Below are 19,756 nucleotides of genomic sequence, written 5' to 3'. Positions count from 1 at the left end.
TGCCATCCCGGACTAGCTCCCCTGACAGCGCTGCGAGCCGAGCGCATCGATCGATCGAGGCTCAGCCTGGCATCCAGGCTCTCGGCTGGTCGCCCCTCCTTGCCACTGCTGGGTACCCTAGCCTAGCCATCCGTACTGGAAGTTTACGCTGCGCAGCCTTCACCCCAGATTCTTGGCGCCTCCCTGACCTGAAATCTGGACCGAGCTGGGCTGAGTGGCAATTCATGGTCCAGCGCTCGCGGCTGCTGAGCGACTCGACTCCGGTCAAAACAAGGCAAAGAAGGGAAGTAAGCCCCAGGGAGTTTTGGCACCTTAGGAGAATAGGGATGACCAGGACCTTTGCGCAACCGCCCACACCGTTTCTTCCCAAACTGCTCAGAGAGCACCTGGGTTGTTCGGGCAACCCGACCCAGGCAGACAACACTGCGGTCTGCCTCAGGGTTAGGATGGACGGGAACAGGCCAAGTCAGCATGTTTCATTTCTGAATGGGATGTGTGCCCTCCCCTTTTTAGGGGCTCGGAGTATGGAGTCACCCTGACAGACGAAGCAGTTCGCGGGCAGGGCTGAGAGTGGGCTTGAGCCTTGACCCTGTCCCATGGGCAAGTACCCCCACAGAGCAGGAGGGGTGTTGGGACCACCCAGCACAGGCAAACCTGGAAATCCAGAAAGGACATAGATTTCCTTTGTGAGGAATTGGGGGCAAACAAAGTAGGCAGAATCTTGACAGCCAGTTAATAAATCAGCACCCTGTGTTGCTCTGGAAAAGGGTAAACATACATTTGGAGACTGGAGGTCATGATCCTCCACCCACTCCCTCCCAAGGGCCAGTCACTCCCTGGTCACTGTTCTCAATGTTACCAGATAGGGACAAAGCCTGAGCAAGTCTGCCTCGGACTGCCCTGTAGTGTGTGGGTTCTTGACTCCCTGCAGGAAAGATTTCACAACATGAGTCCAGGTGATTTTGAGAGTACCTTTACTGAAGTGGGGAACAATGAAACCAAGGAAGGGCTTAGGGTAGAAGAAGCAACAGAGTACAACCAAGTTATGTTGTACTCTAGAAATGTTATGAGAAAGAAGTGAGCCAAGGTGGGGCTGCCGTTAGCTCACTGGGAAGTAAAAGTCACAGTGACAGAAGTGAGCTGAGGTGGGGCTGCTTATAGCTCAGAAGGTCAGAAAAGAGGGGCCTTGTAGACAGGTTCAGGTGGTAAGCCCGGGACAAGCTGCTGCTGCCTGCCATTGCACTGGTTGAAAGTCTTGTGGGGACCCTTAGAGTTTAGGAGAAAGAAAATAAAAACTTCATGCTCAACAAGGGGCATGGGTGTGTTGTAGACTGATCCCATGCTGGGTTTTTGAGGGTTTTTATCTTTCTTCTGCAGGCAAGTCTTAGGGGAGCGCCCCACAGAACACTCACCAGCTTTCCAGGTGTGTTTTTAATACACTGATGCATCAAAATGAGCATATAGGGGAGTTTGGGATTATTCTTTGGTTGACTGTACTGGTTTACTTTTATCTTGGGCCTATCTGGATCTAATAAGGTTTTTGTTATTTGTTCCCCGACTTCATCCATTCTTGTATTTGGCTGGCACAAGTGGCATTAATTGGGTTTCTGTCCTCTATCTCCCTGACCAGGGTGATTTCAGCTATTTATTTTCTGGTCATACCTGACCTGTAGTGGCGCAGTGGATAAAGCGTCAACCTGGAAATGCTGAGGTTGCCGGTTCGAAACCCTGGGCTTCCTGGTCAAGGCACATATGGGAGTTGATGCTTCCAGCTCCTCCCCCCCTTCTCTCTCTCTCTCTCTCTCTCTCTCTCTCTCTCTCTCTGTCTCTCCCTCTCCTCTCTAAAATGAACAAATAAAAAAAAATTAAAATATTTTCTGGTCAGAGAGGAGCAGTATAAACCACTTGTTCTCAAGCATCCTTGGTTAGGGAAGATAAGGTCTTGCAATTTACTGGCTGCCTATAAAATGATCAAATTGTCTGGCCTTGTTTAATTATCTTGTCTTAGTTTCCCCATTCCACTTGTCCAGAAATGTCCCGCCTTATTATCTGCCTCATCAAGACCTCTATCTCTCCCCTTCCTTCCTTCCTCTTGATAAGTGGCTGACCCTTTCCAGTCTTTCCCAGTGCCCTTCAATGAATCTGCTCGCCATCTTGGCATGCCCCACTTGTATTCTTATAGTGAAATACATTGGTGGATGGGGTACCATCCTATTTTAAGGTCCAACTCAGGCCCTATGTCTAACCTCAGGTCCTAGCCCAGGGACACCACCACTACCACCACCAAAAAAAAAAAAGTCCCACCCACCCACCCATGCCTCTCTTAACTCCATCCCAGGGTTGCTGAGGATCAATCTGGCAGCCCCAGTGTGGGAGTCCATAAAGACCCTTCTGCCAGGGCTAGAGACAGGCAGATCAAAAGCCAAGAGTTAGCCTGACTGATGGTGGCACGGTGGACAGAGCATCAACCTGGAACACTGAGGTCCCAGGTTTGAAACCCCGAGGTCACCAGCTTGGGCAAGGGGTCACTGGCTCAGCTGGAGCCCCCTGGGTCAAGGCAAGTATGAGAACCAATCAATGAACAACTAAAAAGTGCTGCAACTATGAGTTGATGCTTCTCATCTCTCTCCCTTCCTGTCTCTCTTACAAAAAAAAAAAAAAAAAAAAAAAAAGCCAAGGGGTTAAGTGGATAGAGAATAGGGAACATGACAGCTTGAGCCATTCTGAACTCTGGCACAGTTTCAATGTCTTGTCAGTCCAACAGCCTCAGGTGACCATGGGCCTTTCACATGGTGGCTGTCCTTGGAAGCAGTTCCTGAGGTGCCCCACTCCCACAGGCCCTGATGGTAATAGCCATTGGGCAAGCTGGTGCCAAGGCTTGTTCAACAATGACCCATGCTGGCACGATGGAGGGGAGTCAGAGGTGAGGATTCCCTCATTTCATCCACATGATGGCTGCAGACCTGGTCATCCCGGACTCTAGATACCTCCCTGAATCTCAGGTCCACAACTAGGTGGCCATCAAATCTCCCCAGCTCTATCTTCCCAAAGCCACACTACCTTCACCCACAGTATAGCCTCCTCACTGATGTCCCAATTTATGCCCTTATGGGTGAGGACTGTTCTTCACATCCCAGGTTGACACCAGTAAACACTGTCAGTCCCCATCGCTGCCCACCTAATCCCACTTATGACCCTCCCACTGCATGCATCATAGCGAGTGAGGACCCTGCAGTTTACTCTGGCTCTCTCATCTCCAGCCTCTATGGCTTCCTTGCTGCTTAGAACAGGACAACCTCATTCTCCCTCAGGACTCCTGCACTTGATGCACTGGGATCACTCTGCAGCCTCCACTTTTGGAGACTCAAACTGAGCTCTGCATTTAGGCCTTGGCCCAGACATGACCATTGACTTTAAAGAAGCCCCTCCCTGGTTCAACTGATTCTTTTAAAGCTCATGGCTCAGCAGGCTCTTATTCCTCTGCTGCCAGAGCCTCCCTGAAGTCATGAGAGGCCAAATATTGACCCCATCCTGACAGGCCCCTGGGGGAAAGAGGCCCAGAAAAGGCCACCTAACCTAGCCTAGACATCAAGGAAGGCTGCCTGGAAGAATAATTAGAGATGGGTCTTGAAGAATAAGTAGGAATTTTGTCAAGAAAATAAAGGGTGCTCCAGCAAGGAGCTTCCCATGTACAGCAGCCTGGAGACTTGAACAATCACAGCAGTGTGTCTGGAGCATATGGTTTGAGAGCAGAACTGAGAGGTCAAGGGCCCTGAAAAACCAAGCTTGAAAACGTGGCCTATGTTCAGGAAGTCAGAAGCTGCAAGGATTCTCAAGCCTGAAGTAGGCGGCCTGGGAGGTGGTGTCACCGGCCTTCCACTTTCTCTTCAGTACACGCTTCTCTCCCCAAACCAAACACCTGGATCAACCTACGGAGTCAGTGCGCCCTCTGGTGGGTACTCGCGGCGATTCGGCAAGGGCGGAGATGGGAACTTCGCGGAGGCCCAGCGCGGGAGCCCACTGCTCTATCTACTCTGGAGGCCTGGGAAATAAGGAAGAGTAGCCCGACCCAGCTGGGAGCCGCTAAGGGTTGGGGTCGTTGCGGGGGTCACCAACAGCCAGCCAGCATCAAATACTCTCCCACGGCGGGATATTCTCTGGCCCTGAAGGGAGAAGGGGGTTCTCCCTTCACCACTCCTAGACACACTAGAAGTACAAGAGAAAGGCCATACTCCCCGCCCCGCGCTGGTATCTGCCAGTACCACCAGCTGGAGCGTCCGCTGCCAGGACTTGACCCTGGAGCTACGAAGAATTCAAGGGGAAGAGGTGGAACCGGGCTGGCGGGATCAAGTTCCTTTCTCCCAAATACCTGTAGTACGATTTGGGAAGGCATCTGGCAGGATTGTTGGAGCCTCATTCATCCCTCCCACATTCTTTATCTCCGATTCATTCATTCATAATTAATGAATCCTAGTAGGGATAGGGTGGGGGATATTTATTAGTGAAATACAGACAGACATTTCAAACTACAGTAGGGATCTCTGCTATGGAGGGAGGTGCCTCCAGAGGGGAAAATCTGGAGGAAGAGCAGGGATTAATTAGGGCAAGGACAAATAGGGAGGGAAGTAAGTAGAGCAGATGAGACTAGTGCAAAGGCTCTGTGGCCCTATAAGAGGTGACTATCTCTGGACTACCCAGAGGCAAATCAAGCAACCATTCATTCAATAAGTCTTGTGCAAATATAATGCTCCCTAAATATTTTGGGGGGGGGGATTGGTTCCAGGGCCCCACTCCTCCCACACTCAATACCAAAATTCTCTTGGATGCTCAAGTCCCTTATATAAAATGGTGTAGTGTTAGGTATAACCTAAGCAGTTCCTGACCTATGCTTTAAATCACTTCTAGATTTCTTACAGTACCTAAATAATGTAAATAATTGTTATAATGTATTATTTAGGGATCAACTTTATTTTATTTATTTATTTTTTGCGTGAGAGACAGAGAGAGGGACAGATATAGACAGGAAGGGAGAGATGAGAAGCATCATTTCTTTGTTGTGGTACCTTAGTTGTTCATTGATTGCTTTCTCATATGTGCCCTGGCGGGTGGTGGGGGGTACAGCAAAGCGAGTGACTCCTTGCTCAAGCCAGCACCTTGGGCTTCAAGTAAGCAACCGTTGGGCTCCAGCCAGTGACCATGGGGTCATACCTATGATCCCATGCTCAAGCCAGTAAACCCACGCTCAAGCTGGTGAGCCCACACTCAAGCTGGCGACTCTGGGGTTTCAAACCTGGGTCCTCCACATCCCACTTCGATGCTCTATCCACTGGGCCACCATCTGGATGGGCAGGGATCACCTTTCTTTTTTATTTTTATTGACTTATTCATTTTAGAGAAGAGAGAGAGAGAAAGAGAGAAGGGGGGAGGAGCAGGAAGCATCAACTCCCATATGTGCCTTGACTGGGCAAGCCCGGGGTTTTGAACCAGCGACCTCAGCATTCTAGATCGATGCTTGGTCCTCTGTGCCACCACAGATCAGGCACCTTTCTGAATTAAAAATATATATATATATTGATCTGCAGTTGGTTGAATTGATGGATGTAGACCTTCCATTTGGGAGGTCCAGTTGTACTAGGTCCCAGGCCCAGTGATAGGCACTGGGTTATGAGCCAGTCCTCAAGGATCTGGTGCTCCTGTGGGTGAGGGGTGAGGCAGGGAAACAGTAAATGATTTATTAATTGTTAGAAGTTGGTTTAGTGCCGGGGAAAAGGAGATGTGAGAGCTGAGTGGAGAACAGGAGTGTGACTTGTTTAGTATTAAAAGGGTGATTTGGAAGGACCTATCTGATGATGAGTAAGAGCTCAACAAAGCAGGGCCCTCGGGTTATTATTATTATATATTTTTTAGATTATATGTCTTGATTTTAGAGAGAGAAGGGGGAGCAGGAAGCATCAACTCATAGTAGTTGCTTCTCCTCGGTGCCTTGACCAGGCAAGCCTGGGGTTTTGAACCCAGGACCTCAGCATTCCAGGTCAACACTCTATCCACTGAATCACTGAATCATCATAGGCCAGGTGGCCTTCAGGTTATTTTAACGAACTTAGTTTTTATTTATTCTTTTTTTTTTTAATTCTTTTTCTGTTAATTAAGCTGGAAACGGGGAGAGACAGTCAGACAGACTCCCGCATGCGCCCCACCGGGATCCACCCGACACGCCCACCAGGGGCGTAGCTCTGCCCACCAGGGAGCGATACTCTGCCCCTCTGGGGCGTCACTCTGCCGCGACCAGAGCCACTCTAGCGCCTGGGGCAGAGGCCAAGGAGCCATCCCCAGCGCCCGGGCCATCTTTGCTCCAATGGAGCCTTGGCTGCGGGAGGGGAAGAGAGAGACAGAGAGGAAGGAGGGGGCGGGTGGAGAAGCAAATAGGCGCCTCTCCTGTGTGCCCTGGCCGGGAATCGAACCCGGGTCCCCCTCACGCCAGGCCGACGCTCTACCACTGAGCCAACCGGCCAGGGCCAACTTAGTTTTTCATTGACAGTCCAAGCGGGGAATCGGGGGTTTGGGGGAGCCACCCCCGCTGCCAGCCCCTTGCCTCAGGTTCACTATCCAGTAGGGACTCGGACACGCATGAAGGCGTTTCCAATGGGAAAGCGCTCAGGACGGCCAGAGATACCATACTGGAGAGGCCAGTCATCTCGAGTGGGAAGCTTCCCGAAGGCACCGGCGTTGAGACCCGCGCAGAGGAATACTGAACGGCCTAACGTGGTCTAGAAGTTTAACGCACAAGGGCGCTAGGATGGTTGAAACAGAAATCAAGCAGCGCCAGGATGGCCCCCGGGGGAGCGCCAGGGCTGTGTCCTGTAGGAGCACCCTAAACAAAACCCCGACAAACAGCGATGTACGCCAGGGGAGTTTTAGGAAAGTTCGGGGATCATCAGAGTTGTCGCTGGGGTAAAGGGGAGTGAGGAGAAAGCCCGGACTCCACTTGGCGCACGCGCACTTCAGGGTGCATGGGGGAGGGGTCTTACCTCACTGTTGAGCCCAGACCCGCGAACAAATATTTGACATACCGGACTTATCTCAAGGGGGGAGAGGCCCGAAAAGCGACATTTCCCCCTCCCCCGAGCCTGATTGGCTTAGGGCTTCCGGGGGTGGGGACCAGCCGACTAGGTGGGCGGTCCAGAGAGAGGCAGCGGCGCGTGGACACACGCCTACACCCAAGGGGAAGCGCTGGTTGCCCGAAGCCTCTGGAAAATCTGTCTACTTCCCACTCCCTCCAGGCCGCGGTGTCTCGGTGCGAATCACTTCCGTCCCAGGCGCCTCAACCTTTATCCTTCAAGTGGGGAAGCGCTGCAGTGTCAGTTTAGTAGGCAAGGCCTCGGAGGCTCCCTCTACCCCGGGCTTTTTCGCTGTCTGAAAGTCGGGACGCAGCGCCCTGCTTGCCCGAAATCGGGAGGTGAGGCTCCCGCCTCAGTTTTCGGCTCGGGCTTGGCATCCCCATATCTTTGTTCCTGACGGGCCGGAGTCCCTTCTTCACGCTGGATTCGTATTCAGTTTCTCAGTCACATAAATGGTAGAATTTGGAGAAGTCTGGGGCGGCCTGGAAACGCGCGGTAAAGGAGCATCACCAAGATCGACGAGGCGAAAGGGTGCTGGGAGTTCTCCACGCGGGACTGTTGGAATTGGGATGTTGGTCCGGGATGGAGAAGCTGTTCTTCAGCCCGCACGAGCATAATACACTTTTGCTGCTAGTCCCCCCTTGCCTGCGGGCAAAGAGTCCACATGGGGTAGGAATCAGGCTCCAGGCCCGAACTATATCCAGTTTAGCCCGCTCTAAAGTGCTGCTCTCTGGAGTTGGGGAGCGGGGGAAGGTCCGCTTTCTCTTACCGCAGCACCTAGGCCTGCGCACCTCCAAATGCTCTTTGACACCGCGGGCACTTCCTGGAGCCAGGCTACAGCCTGGCCTTCCCACCTGTAGGGACAGGCCCTGCCCCCTGACTTCTAATGATCCTCCACGACACTAAGAACCTCTCGTGATCCCCGCCCCCACCCCAGTCGACCTCTGGTGATCACCTCACATGCCTCTGGGTGATACCTTGTAACTCTAACTGCCCCCTTTGACCTTTGGTGACTTCTGTCACCCCCAGACCCGCCTTGTGATCACCACAGCCTCTAGACTGACTCCTGGTGATTTTCACAAGTCTTACACGACCCTTAGGGCTAGAGAAGTACTCTGGTTTTGCCTTTATCTTGGAGGTGGCCTCATGATGCGAAAGACGAGGAGAAGGAGGTCGCCCCGGTAAAGCCAGCTGGGGGAGTGGGAATCTGGACCCAGCGCGTGCCCAGGCTGGGGAGTGTGAGCGCGCCCGCATCCTGGGTTAGGTTCTAACAACCTTCCCCCACGGCTGCCGGAGCCGCCCTCGGTCACGTGGCTCGCGGGGCCGACAGGTAACTAGCCCAGAGAGGGCTGAGGCCGGTAGCCGCCCCGCCTCGCTGGGCGCCGCGGGCGGGTCTCAGCAGCGCCTACTGAGCCAGCCGGGCCGCAGGTGCCGCCCCTGACACACGGTGTCCCGCCCAAGCTGATCCGCGTTTGCGGTCGGTCGGTGCGTGCGTGCGCCTCGTCGGTCCGCGTGTGTGTGGCCGAGCGCCCCCTTTCTCTGCGGCCATGACTCCGCCGCCACCCCAGCCACCGCCCCCAGGCCCAAATCCCGCAGCAGACTCTGCCGCCGACCCCTGCCCAGAGCCTGGACCCCTGGTCGTACTGTTCGGGGCCACGGCCGGTGCACTAGGGCCAGATCTGGGCTCCGACGAGACCGACTTAATCCTGCTAGTGTGGCAAGTGGTGGAGCCGCGGAGCCGCCAGGTAGGGTGGGAAGGGGGTGGTGGGTCCCCAGGGAGCTTCGTGATCTGAGGGACGCAGTGGCTGATAGGTTTCCCCCGCCACTCGCAGGTGGGGACGCTGCACAAGTCACTGATTCGCGCGGAGGCGGCCGCACTGAGCCCGCAGTGCCGCGAGGCCAGTGGCTTGAGCGCGGACAGCCTGGCGCGGGCCGAGCCGCTGGACAAGGTGCTTCAGCAGGTGAGCGCCCGGGCCGGGGTGAGTGGAGACATTGACGGACCTCAGGGACATTTCTCGGCGGGAGGCGGCTGGAGGCGAGGCCTGGCGCGCCGCGACTAACTGGCCTGGGCGGTAGGACGGGTTCCTGTTTGAAATTTTCATCATCTCCCGCGTGTGCGTGTGTTCGCGTGTGTCGGCCATTCCTGGGAGCGCCTTCTCAATCTTTCTAGATACACCCTATTGAGGGGCCGGGATGGAAGCCGCGAGACCCTTCCCACAGTCCCCTGGCTGGCGGTGGAGCAAGGTTGAGACTGAGACGCCTCTGGGAACCTGCGTAGCTAGGTCTCCCAGAACAGTAGCCGGAAGCCGAAAGGGCCGAAGGGCCTCGGCTTGGTCATAGGTCACAGTCCCTGCCGCCTGCGTCCTGGGCCCACCCACCCGCCTGGGAAATGCTGGAGCGGGGGCGTAGGGCGGTGTATCTACCCCAGAGGCAGACGCCGCCAGGTGTAAGCTGCTCGTCTAGGCCTGTCCCAGCTGGCTGGCCAGGCGTGGGCGCTGTCCGGACCCCGCCTGGAGGCTACCTGCCTCCTGAGTGCAAAGGCCTAGGGTTGCCTCCCCGCCTTGGCTGACGTGGGAGGCTGTTCCCATCGCTGTTTTCTTTTTCTTAACTATGGTGCTCAACCTTTCTCTGATTCTTGAGTACAATGAGTATAAGTGCTTTACACGCACAAATTATTTCACCTTTCAACAACTTTGGTGGTTTCTGGTGAGGAAAGGGAGGCACAAAGATGTTTGAACCTAGTCTGTTCCAGAAGAACTTCCAGGCTAACCCCCACTTAGGGAGTGTGCTGAAGGAGAGCTGGTTTGCCTTGCTCTGCCAGTCTCAGAGTAAAGTTGGCATGGAGGAGGTTCTTGAGGCCTTGCTTAGTGCTTATACTACCTGTTCTCCAGCTGGGGTGGAGGCTGGGGGAGGGGCTGGGCAGCTTCAGGAGTGCCACCCGCTCTATGAGCAAACAGCTCAGTGCCAGCTGGTCGATAGGGTGTGGGTCAAAGCTCATGCTGCCCCTGGTGTCCAGGTGTACAGCTCTGTCCTTGGAATATCTCTGCACCTCGGTTGGTCAGACCTGGAGGCGGGGCTGCCATTGACCATGAGCCCAACGGGCCTCAGGCAGGATTGAGCCTCTCCCACCTGAGGGTGGTGCCTGGTCAGGGACAGGTTTAACCTGCTTTGCCCCGCCCCTTCCCACCTGCTTGTCCCACTCCACCAGGTGTTTGTTCTGGCCCCACTCCAGACTGCTGGAGTGTGTGCAGTGGGGGCTTAGGTGATATGTAGCTGCCCTCATTTGGCCTGGAGAAGGTGATGGTGGGTTAGGGGAGAAGGCAAGAAGGCGAACACAGAGCCAGGCCCAACAGGCATGGACACCTACTCCCCAAGCAGGGTAGGGCTGAACATCTGGCCGAACCAGCTTTGCAGCCAGTGCCCTCTTTCTTCCTGCCTGCCCAGCTGTGAGTCTGTGTCTGTCTCTCTCCCCAGTTTTCACAGCTGGTGAGCGGGGATGTGGCTCTGCTGGGTGGGGGCCCCCACATGCTCTGTACTGATGGGCAGCAGCTGCTGCGACAGGTCCTGCACCCTGAGGCCTCCAGGAAGGTATGCCACTGAGGGCACAACAGGGGACAGGGTTCCTAGGACACCTATTGTTGTGGGGGTGGGCAGGGCAGTTCAGTTTCATCCATTTAACCCCACTCACATGTGCCCCCAGAACCTGGTGCTCCCCGACACCTTCTTCTCCTTCTACGACCTCCGCAGAGAGTTCCATGTACAGCACCCACGCGCCCGCCTTGCCAGGGACCTCACCGTGGCCACCATGGCACAGGGTACCTGCGACCCAGCGGGGTTAGAGTGTAGGGGTGGCAGTTGGCTATATGTGTCTGAGTATGTGCATGCTGGTGGGTTATATGAACACATACAATTGGCATTTTCTGCTGAGTCCTTAAGTGCATATCTCTGTCTGTGCTACGGCACATTTGGAATATATGGGCATATGTATATGTCTGGGTGGGGGATCTGTAAGGGCATACATGAGCAGAGCCAAAATGAGTGTGCTTTCTGGCATTCCTCATGTGTCTATGTAGCGGACGTGGGCCTAGGTGGGACCAGTCATAGTACTCATGCTGGTATTTCCTCATTTTCTGCTCACAGAGTTGGGGCTGGAGACAGATGCCACAGAGGATGACTTTGGGGTCTGGGAAGTGAAGACAATGGTAGCTGTCATCCTCCACCTGCTTGAAGGGCCCAGTGGTAAGATACCCCTCACCACCTGTTACCTGTTCTCTCTCAGGGTTGAGTGAATGCCTCCTATTAATTCCTCCAAGTCCCTTTCCCCACTTCTTCCCTTCTCTGAGAGACTATAAGGTGGAAGCCCCTTTGTCACCTCTTCATCCTTTTCAACTGTCCTCTTTTTATACAGTTTGGTGGGGAGACCCCTCCACCAGACCCTGCTGACCTCCATGCCATCTCCTCTTAGGTCAATTGTTTTCGAAGCCTGAGGTGGTAAAGCAGAAATATGAGACGGGACCTTGGTGAGTGCAGGCCAGGGATGGGGGGGTGACAGCAACTGGACAGCTCTGACCCTGAGCCCTCCCCCTGCAGCAGCAAGGCCGACGTGGTAGACAGTGAGACTGTGGTTCGGGCCCGTGGGCTGCCCTGGCAGTCATCAGACCAAGATGTAGCTCGCTTTTTCAAAGGGCTCAACATTGCCAGGTGAGTGCAGCAGGATGGGTGGGCCCAGGAGGGCAGGCCTACCCAGGAGGCACTAACATAGCACTGGCTCCACAGGGGTGGTGTAGCACTCTGCCTCAATGCCCAGGGCCGCAGAAATGGCGAGGCCCTCATCCGCTTTGTGGACAGCGAGCAGCGGGACCTAGCGTTGCAGAGACACAAGCACCACATGGGTGTCCGCTACATCGAGGTGGGGCTTTGGGCTGGGAGTGGAGCAGAGCAGAACCGAGGTCAGCCAGGCCTGAGACCCATGGACTGTCCCCACTGTACCCACAGGTATATAAAGCAACAGGAGAGGAGTTTGTAAAGATTGCAGGGGGTGAGTTGTGCCCCCAGCAGTGCCCAGCTCCCCGGTTCTTGACCCACGACCCCCTTCCCCACCTCCCCTTGCCTTTCTGCTCCTGTGTGCAGGGTGTGGATGGGTAGTTGGAAGGGCACGAATGAAGTCAGTAGGTGACTCCCATGCCTCCCCCCACCAAGGCACATCACTAGAGGTAGCTCGTTTCCTGTCACGGGAAGACCAAGTGATCCTGCGGCTTCGGGGACTGCCCTTCTCGGCTGGGCCAGCAGATGTGCTGGACTTCCTAGGGCCAGAGTGTCCAGTGACTGGGGGTGCTGATGGGCTGCTCTTTGTGCGCCACCCTGATGGCCGGCCCACTGGTGATGCCTTTGCACTCTTTGCCTGTGATGAGCTGGCACAGGCTGCACTGCGCAGGCACAAGGGCATGCTGGGTAAGCGATACATCGAACTCTTCCGGAGCACTGCAGCCGAGGTGCAGCAGGTGAGCACCCAGGGCTCCCCCAACACCATGTGCCTCTTCCATCCTGTGTCCTTGCCCTACTAGGAATGACCAGCCTGTTGCTGCCTTCCTTACTAGGTCCTGAACCGCTATGCATCCAGCTCACTCCTTCCCACACTGACTGCTCCACTGCTGCCCATCCCCTTCCCACTGACAGCTGGGACTGGGAGAGACTGTGTACGTCTTCGAGGCCTGCCCTACACAGCCACCATCGAAGACATCCTGAGCTTTCTGGGGGAGGCAGCAGCTGACATCCGGCCCCATGGTGTGCACATGGTGCTCAACCAGCAGGTAAAGCTGCTGCCAGTAGACACACAGGAGGAGAGTGTGGTTGGGAGTAAGGAACTCTTGCTAACAGGATAGACTGCTCACAAGATGGTGTGCACAGGGTCGGCCATCCGGCGATGCCTTCATCCAGATGACATCAGCAGAGCGGGCCTTAGCTGCTGCTCAGCGTTGCCATAAAAAAGTGATGAAGGAACGCTATGTGGAGGTGGTCCCCTGCTCCACAGAGGAGATGAGCCGTGTGCTGATGGGGGGTACTTTGGGCCGCAGTGGCATGTCGCCTCCACCCTGCAAGTTGCCATGTGAGTGTCCCAGGGCTGGGGAAGGAGGAGGCATGTGGAGGCCAGGCTGTTATAACCCCTTGCTTTCTACAGTGGGGACTTCTTTCTGGCTACCCCACCCAGGGCAGTGGCTGATTCCCTGCAGATGTGCTCTCTACTTCTGCCTCTAGGCCTCTCACCACCAGCCTACGCCACCTTCCAGGCCACCCCAACACTCATTCCCACCGAGACGGCAGCTCTCTATCCCTCTTCAGCACTGCTTCCGGCTGCCAGGGTGCCTGCTGCCCCCACCCCCGTTGCCTACTACCCAGGGCCAGCCACTCAACTCTACATGAACTACACAGCTTACTACCCCAGGTAAGCCTGCTGCTGAGACCACAGACTTGCCCCATCCTGGTTTGGAGGAGGGCAGGGTCTGTGAAACAAGAAGTGACAGGTGTGGACTGGCTGATACTGTCTACAAATTAGAATGGAGATGACATAGAGGTCAGGATTTTAGGGAGAAGGAACTGAACTAAACATAAGGCAGAGACAAGGGAGAAGGGAGGCAGTTCTTGGTCTAGGCCTTACGTGGGACTGTACTACTAAAACCCTGCCTTTCCTACCCCAGCCCTCCAGTCTCCCCCACCACAGTGGGCTACCTCACCACACCCCCTGCTGCCCTGGCCTCTGCTCCTACCTCAGTGTTGTCCCAGCAGGGAGCCCTGGTCCGTATGCAGGGTGTCCCGTACACAGCTGGTATGAAGGACCTGCTCAACATCTTCCAGGCCTACCAGGTGAGATGTGACTGGAAAGTCTGGGGACCTGGCTGAGCCTAGAGCTTCCTGCCCTAAACCTCCATCCCTTTTGCAGCTAGCCCCTGATGACTACACCAGCCTGATGCCTCTTAGTGACCCGTCTCGCACCATGCTACAGGCCCCCAAAGAGTGGGTGTGTTTGTAGGTCAGGGAGTCAGAAGGTAAGAGCTGGCTGATGTCCTTAGCTAACATGTCTCTCCTGCGTCCAGAGAACCAGTGTCCTCAACCTGGTGGTTTCTTTCTGAAGGCACTCAGAGTAGCTCAAGCCCCAGTTCCACCCCCTACTTATTGCTCTGCTGTTCACCCCAAAGATGATGGCTGGACCCTGCATGCAGGGCTGGGGGTGGAATGGTGCTACCCTGCTCCCAGTGGCCCGACATGGGCCTCTTGAATAGCACCCTAAGGGCCTTTAGTTTGTTCTGGCTATGGCCCACACCCACAGATGCTGTGGGGCTGACATCGACAGTAGGCTTGCCTTTTTTTTTTTTAATGTAAGCTCTGGTGCCTTCAATGTATGACTCCTGGGAACTTTTGAATGAAGCTCCCAATGGTGGAGGAGCAAAAAAACAGAGAGCGCTGGCTCCAGCCCCCCGGATACTTGGAACTCAGTGACCACACTGTGCCAGGGGTGGTCCCACCTAAGGGTGCTAGCCCCTCCAACTTGGCACAAGGAATATCAGATGGCAAAAACCACACAGGCTGTTTTGATGGACTGTACTGCAGCACCTCCAGAGGACACTAGGGGGCAGGATGCCCTCACATAAAAACCTCAGGCTTGAATTTTAAAGGGGACTTGCTGCCTCCTTTTCCCGCACACCTTGGGCAGGCCAGTTGTCCTGAACTCAGCAGATGCCGTGGAATGTCCTCTGCACCCATTTGACGGTGCAGAACTGAAACTTCGTAAGGAATCTGGAACTCGACTCTCTCCGTAAAATAAACAAAGGTTCCTATCCACATGGACTTTTAAAAGCCAAAGTGCCTTTAGCTTTGGGCCCCAGAGTGAGGGGGCTCTATATCAGGCCCAGGCGGAGGAAAACTCAGGCAGATTTCAAGGAGACTGTTGACCTGTCATCATTTATTATTTCAGCACTGTAACTAAGGAGCCTGAATTGCTGGCTCTTCCCTTTGTATTTGTGTAAGGAGTGGTGTACTCCTATAAAAGGTTTTAAAATACAAAATGTACAAGAAAACACAAACCCAAGTGCTGTAAACATAACTGAGAACCGGTTCCTTAACTGAACAATCATCCATTTTATAAAATACAAGGTTTTAACTTGAGCTCATGTGAATCTTAAAGTTGACCATCTGTTCAAAGTATCAGAAACAGCTTCATAGCCAGACCCAGCAGAGCTCTGATGATAGTGACTAGCCCTGGGCAGCAGCGGGCTGCACCCCAGGAAGCAGCATCACAGGTGATTCTGGAGACAGCTGTTTCTTTTAAAGCTTGTTTTCAGCCATGTTTCTCTGCATCTCCAGTAAGCAGAAGGCTGCTCATCCCATTCCTCAACCCAAGACCTTGCACAGGCTGGAAGGGGGAAGGGGTAGGTGCTAGCACATGCCCAGCTGTTCACTGCTGCTATTAGAACTCAACTTGCATAGTTCAATGGATGTGTGCTTTAACACCACTATGTTGCACAAAAATTTACCGGTCTATCTACAAGGCCGAAAAATATTGACTCTTACATCAAAGCTTTTACAAAGCTAATACAAAACTGCTTACATAGTATATACAAAGCTCTATTTTAAAATTTAACTTTTATTTTAAATAGGAAAGCATTTCTAGTGCTACAGGCATCAAGGTATTTAAAAGGCATCAAAATTTGGTGCATAGCAACTCTGAATCATAGAGGCTTTTTTTATTCTTGAGGATAGCAGAGCAACCCCAATGGATCCTGCAAAGGCAACACTTGCAAGAAACCCATGAGGCAGTTACACCAGGGGCAAGAGAATGGAGGCAAGTCTGGCCAGCTCTCTGGAACTTCATCTCTTGGGCCAGTCTCCAACAACCTCCAAAGGAAGCTGTGGGCTTCCACCCATAGCCCTGAAAAATCTCACTATCTACCCTGTGACATGAAACTCACTTTTCAAAGAAAATATGAAAACACCCAGCTCCAAGAGGGACCAGAGTGATTTGCTGAAGGATAAGTATTTTTCTTAACTAGTTTTAAGGGAGAAATCATGGTTTGAAGGGAAAAAAAATGACCACACTTTCTCATCCTGATTCAACAGCTCCTTCTCCTGGCTGACTGCAGGTGGTGGGCAATGGGCCAGCTCCCTCAGCCCAGGACTCAGTTGGCTTCAGTAGAGAATCCTGGCATCTAGGACCCACAATCCCCTGGAAAAACAGCATCAAACCTTTGACTAGTCCAGCACACTGTCTCATATGTAGGCACTCAAAAATTTTGCTTTCTGAATACCTGCAAGTACATCATTTCATATGAAAACATGCTGTAAACTTCAGAGCTCTGAAATAGGCCCAAGCTTGGACCAGATAGCTTATCTCATTAACGGGAAGGGTGAGGGTGGGGCTTGGAAAATAGCACCCAAGTTGGGTACCTCCTTTGGTAGACAGCAGGCTGGAGTCACTTGCTGGCTGTTGACTTGAGCACCAGCCTCACCTGCAGCAGCACCAGGGCATCTTTGGTCTGGAGGGTCAGTTCTATGATGCTACCTCATTTTTGGATTTGCCTCAAAGCCTTTTTGGGAAAAGGCTGGTTTTTAGGCTATGCAGCTGGAACAAGGTAGGCCAGGATCATTTTAGGCTGTTAAAACAGAATGAGGGATAAGCCTTCCATGCCAGTTTGAATCTTAAAAGCTTCCCGTCTGGAATCCTGCATTTTTTCTGCTCCTGTTCTGAACCATAGCTCATTTGTGCTTAGCTCCTGATATAGCCTGACCCTTAGAGATGAGTTAGAACCAATAAAGTTGCCTAAATCATCATGAGACAGGCTTCAAAGGTTATAGAGCAGCTAAACGCTAATGCTCCCACTTGGACATAAAAGGGAAGAGCACTTGTTTGTAGGCTGGCAAGAAATTGAAGCTACCAAGCTAAAACCTCACCTTTCAAAGTCACCTTTATTTTAAGTAGCTATTTTACCCAGGGCCCTGAGGGAAAAAGCAACATGGAGTCCTTATGGAGAGACTGCAGGAAGATTACCTAGAAAGTTATGAAAAGGCTATGCTTTGGAATGTTATTTTATATTCCAACAGTTCAGTGATTGGAATGGTCTCTTCTCATTTTATCTAACAGTTTTTATAAAGAGGTATGAGCTACATTTGGCTTTATTTCCTATGAATCTATGAAAGGCTTCAGGACACATGCTGAGTTTCTGAGACATAGGTGGGGGCTTCAGAGAATACTTTTTCTTTTATGTTTGCCTCTGGAAGGTTTTATCAAAAAGTTCCTATTTAAAAAATACCATTAAAGCTAAAGGGTCCTTCAAATGACCATAAAGCAGTACAAATCACCAATCCTAGCTAAGCAACCAGGTCACCTGCAAAAGCAGCACCTCTGAAATGAAGAGCCTGCTGCATTCACATTCAAAGCACCCATCATATAAAAGTATCCTATTAGAAATAAAAAGCAAAGCTCATTTCCCCACAGCTCTAACAGCCTATGCAGCTGTTCCTGTTCTTTTATAAAATCTACCCAAGGCCTGAGGTGGAGGAATGCTGACTTCCCCACAAACAGTGACCCCAACTTCTGGCTCCAGTCCTGAAGGCTGCAGAGTTGGAAACCCAAGGTCCAAGGAGAGAAACATGCTGAGAAGTACGTGGTGGTGGTGGTGGTGGTGGATACAAGTAAGCAGCAAGTACTGTCAGAGCCCATCGGATCTTCCTAAATCCAGTGAATCGGGACCAGGGAGGGGCGTCTGCCTGCTCACCCCCGTTCCTTGGGAAACAGAAATCTGGGACATGTCTCTCCCAATTATCTCGTTCACTGAAAAACAAGAAAAGGCAGAGTGATTAGTAACCTCTGATTGACAGATCATATGAAGCTCAATGCCAAGCTCTACTTGAAAGACAAAGCTTTTTTTCCCTTACCATGGCTTTTTTTTTTTTTTTTTTTTTTTTACAGAGACAGAGAGTCAGAGTGAGGAATAGACAGGGACAGACAGACAGGAATGGAGAGATGAGAAGCATCAATCATTAGATTTTCGTTGCGCATTGCGACACCTTAGTTGTTCATTGATTGCTTTCTCACATGTGCCTTGACTGTGGACCTTCAGCAGACCGAATAACCCCTTGCTTGAGCCAGCGACCTTGGGTCCAAGCTGGTGAATTTTTGCTCAAACCAGATGAGCCCACACTCAAGCTGGCGACCTCGAGGTCTCGAACCTGGGTCTTCCACATCCCAGTCTGACGCTCTATCCACTGCGCCACCGCCTGATCAGGCATGGCTTTCTTTTTTAAATTTAATTTTTTTTTTTTTTTTTAAAGAGAAGGGGAGATAGTGAGGCGGATTCCTGCATGTACCCTGACCAGATCCACCCGGCAAACTCCGGCTGGGCCTATCAACTGAGCTATACTCAGAGCATGAGGCCAACGCCCAGACCAACTAGCTAGCCTCAGTGCCCGGGGCCAATCATCAAACCAACTGAGCCACTGGCTATGAGAAAGGAAGAGAGAGAAGAGGGAGAGGAAGGGGAAGGGAAGCAGATGGTCGCTTCTCATGTATACCCTGACCAGGGATCGAATCTGGGACATCCACATGCCAGGGCTGACACTCTTATTCTCTATCCACTAAGCCAACCAGCCAGGACCATAAAAACACATTTTTTCTTCACTTTACTCAGGTATGGAGATTTAAAAAACAAACAAAAAAACCCCTCATATAATATATAGTGAGACTATAAAGGGGACATGAATAGATAAGCCCTTGGCGCCTTTGTTTTCCAAACCACATAATAAGTAATTTTCTGTGTAGATTCATGTGGATCTATGGGCTAGTCTCATTCTAAGAGGGAGCACAGGAATGGCCTGTGATCTCTATGGCCTCTAATATTACTCATCATAATACATTACTAATAGGCATCGTGAGCTGTCTCTCAAATAAATTGGGAGCTCCTGAAGGGGAAGGGCACTATTACTAAGAAAACATCAACTTTTTTTTTAATTTATTTATTCATTTTAGAGAGGAGAGAGAGAGAGAGAAAGTGGGAGGAGCAGGAAGCATCACCTCCCATATGTGCCTTGACCAAGCAAGCCTAGGGTTTTGAACCGGCAACCTCAGCATTCCAGGTCGACGCTTTATCCACTGTGCCACCACAGGTCAAGCCATGAAAACGAACTTCTGGTGACTGCACAAATAGATCCTAATTTGATACAATTATTTGGAAGCTACTTGGAAATAGTACACTGAAAGTTCATTAGGTGCCAGGGTAGGAAGGGGACCAGAGAATGTAACTGCGACTAACATATGACATATGATTTTGATTTTGACTATTTTACACAGGTGTCATAGCAGTGGCAAAAGCCAAATAGAGAAGGCAAGTACCCAGCTCACATTCAAGTCATCTTTTCCTATCACTTACCCCCTGCCCCCCCAAAGATGGTAATTTCAGAGATGTTCCAGGCAGCCATGCAACACACCGTTTTTGATTCTTATCTCACTGTTCAAGTTTTAAAATTACAAAGTGATTAAAAATAGTGCTTTATGGTCACCAAAAACCACATGATGTACTGTTACTGTTCTCCTGTGTTTTTATGAGGAAGTCAAATGTTTACATTTTCTTGAGAGTGAGAGTCTCTGTCAA

General features: G+C 52.2%; 2 protein-coding genes across 6 annotated transcripts in view; one reads left to right on the top strand and one right to left on the bottom strand.

The window, feature by feature from the left end:
- Positions 1-7,041: 7,041 nt before the first annotated feature.
- On the top strand, positions 7,042-15,278 carry ESRP2 (epithelial splicing regulatory protein 2). 3 transcript variants are annotated; one of them, XR_010747063.1, is made up of 16 exons: positions 7,042-8,863; positions 8,951-9,079; positions 10,593-10,706; positions 10,819-10,933; positions 11,259-11,357; positions 11,584-11,638; positions 11,709-11,819; positions 11,895-12,027; positions 12,114-12,156; positions 12,318-12,619; positions 12,716-12,928; positions 13,026-13,224; positions 13,349-13,560; positions 13,814-13,979; positions 14,056-14,161; positions 14,497-15,278. XR_010747063.1 is itself a non-coding variant. In XM_066350114.1 (15 exons), exons 1-15 carry the CDS (start codon positions 8,666-8,668, stop codon positions 14,143-14,145), a joined length of 2,154 nt encoding a protein of 717 aa, XP_066206211.1. In that variant the 5' UTR covers positions 7,044-8,665; the 3' UTR covers positions 14,146-14,343. The 3 variants fall into 3 exon arrangements, 2 of the variants coding, with proteins under 2 accessions (XP_066206211.1, XP_066206212.1); XM_066350114.1 differs by lacking the exon at positions 14,497-15,278 and having other exon boundaries at positions 7,044-8,863; positions 13,374-13,560; positions 14,056-14,343; XM_066350115.1 differs by lacking the exons at positions 7,042-8,863; positions 14,497-15,278 and having other exon boundaries at positions 9,077-9,190; positions 13,374-13,560; positions 14,056-14,343.
- A 458-nt stretch (positions 15,279-15,736) lies between these two features.
- The window catches only part of NFATC3 (nuclear factor of activated T cells 3), a 123,984-nt gene continuing 119,964 nt past the window's right edge, over positions 15,737-19,756 (bottom strand). Inside the window, exon 10 of one of the 3 annotated variants that reach the window (XM_066350108.1) lies at positions 15,737-17,940. In XM_066350108.1, coding sequence (XP_066206205.1) covers positions 17,819-17,940 — 122 coding nt within the window. In that variant the 3' untranslated portion in view covers positions 15,737-17,818. The remainder of the gene's footprint in view (positions 17,941-19,756) is intronic. The other 2 variants (XM_066350109.1, XM_066350110.1) reach the window with 2 other exon arrangements.

This window comes from Saccopteryx leptura, chromosome 9 (assembly GCF_036850995.1).
Source record: "Saccopteryx leptura isolate mSacLep1 chromosome 9, mSacLep1_pri_phased_curated, whole genome shotgun sequence".
Taxonomy (NCBI): Eukaryota; Metazoa; Chordata; class Mammalia; order Chiroptera; family Emballonuridae; genus Saccopteryx; species Saccopteryx leptura.
The sequence above is the reverse complement of the archived record's forward strand: the minus strand, read 5'-3'. Positions and strand labels throughout refer to the sequence as shown.

Excerpts from the sequence above, each read along its gene's own strand:
- ESRP2 (XM_066350114.1), top strand. The coding sequence starts at position 8,666 with ATGACTCCGCCGCCACCCCAGCCACCGCCCCCAGGCCCAAATCCCGCA. Across the intron at positions 11,358-11,583 it reads CCTGCTTGAAGGGCCCAGTG|GTCAATTGTTTTCGAAGCCT; the intron begins GTAAGATACCCC and ends ATCTCCTCTTAG. Across the intron at positions 12,157-12,317 it reads GTTTGTAAAGATTGCAGGGG|GCACATCACTAGAGGTAGCT; the intron begins GTGAGTTGTGCC and ends CCCCCCACCAAG.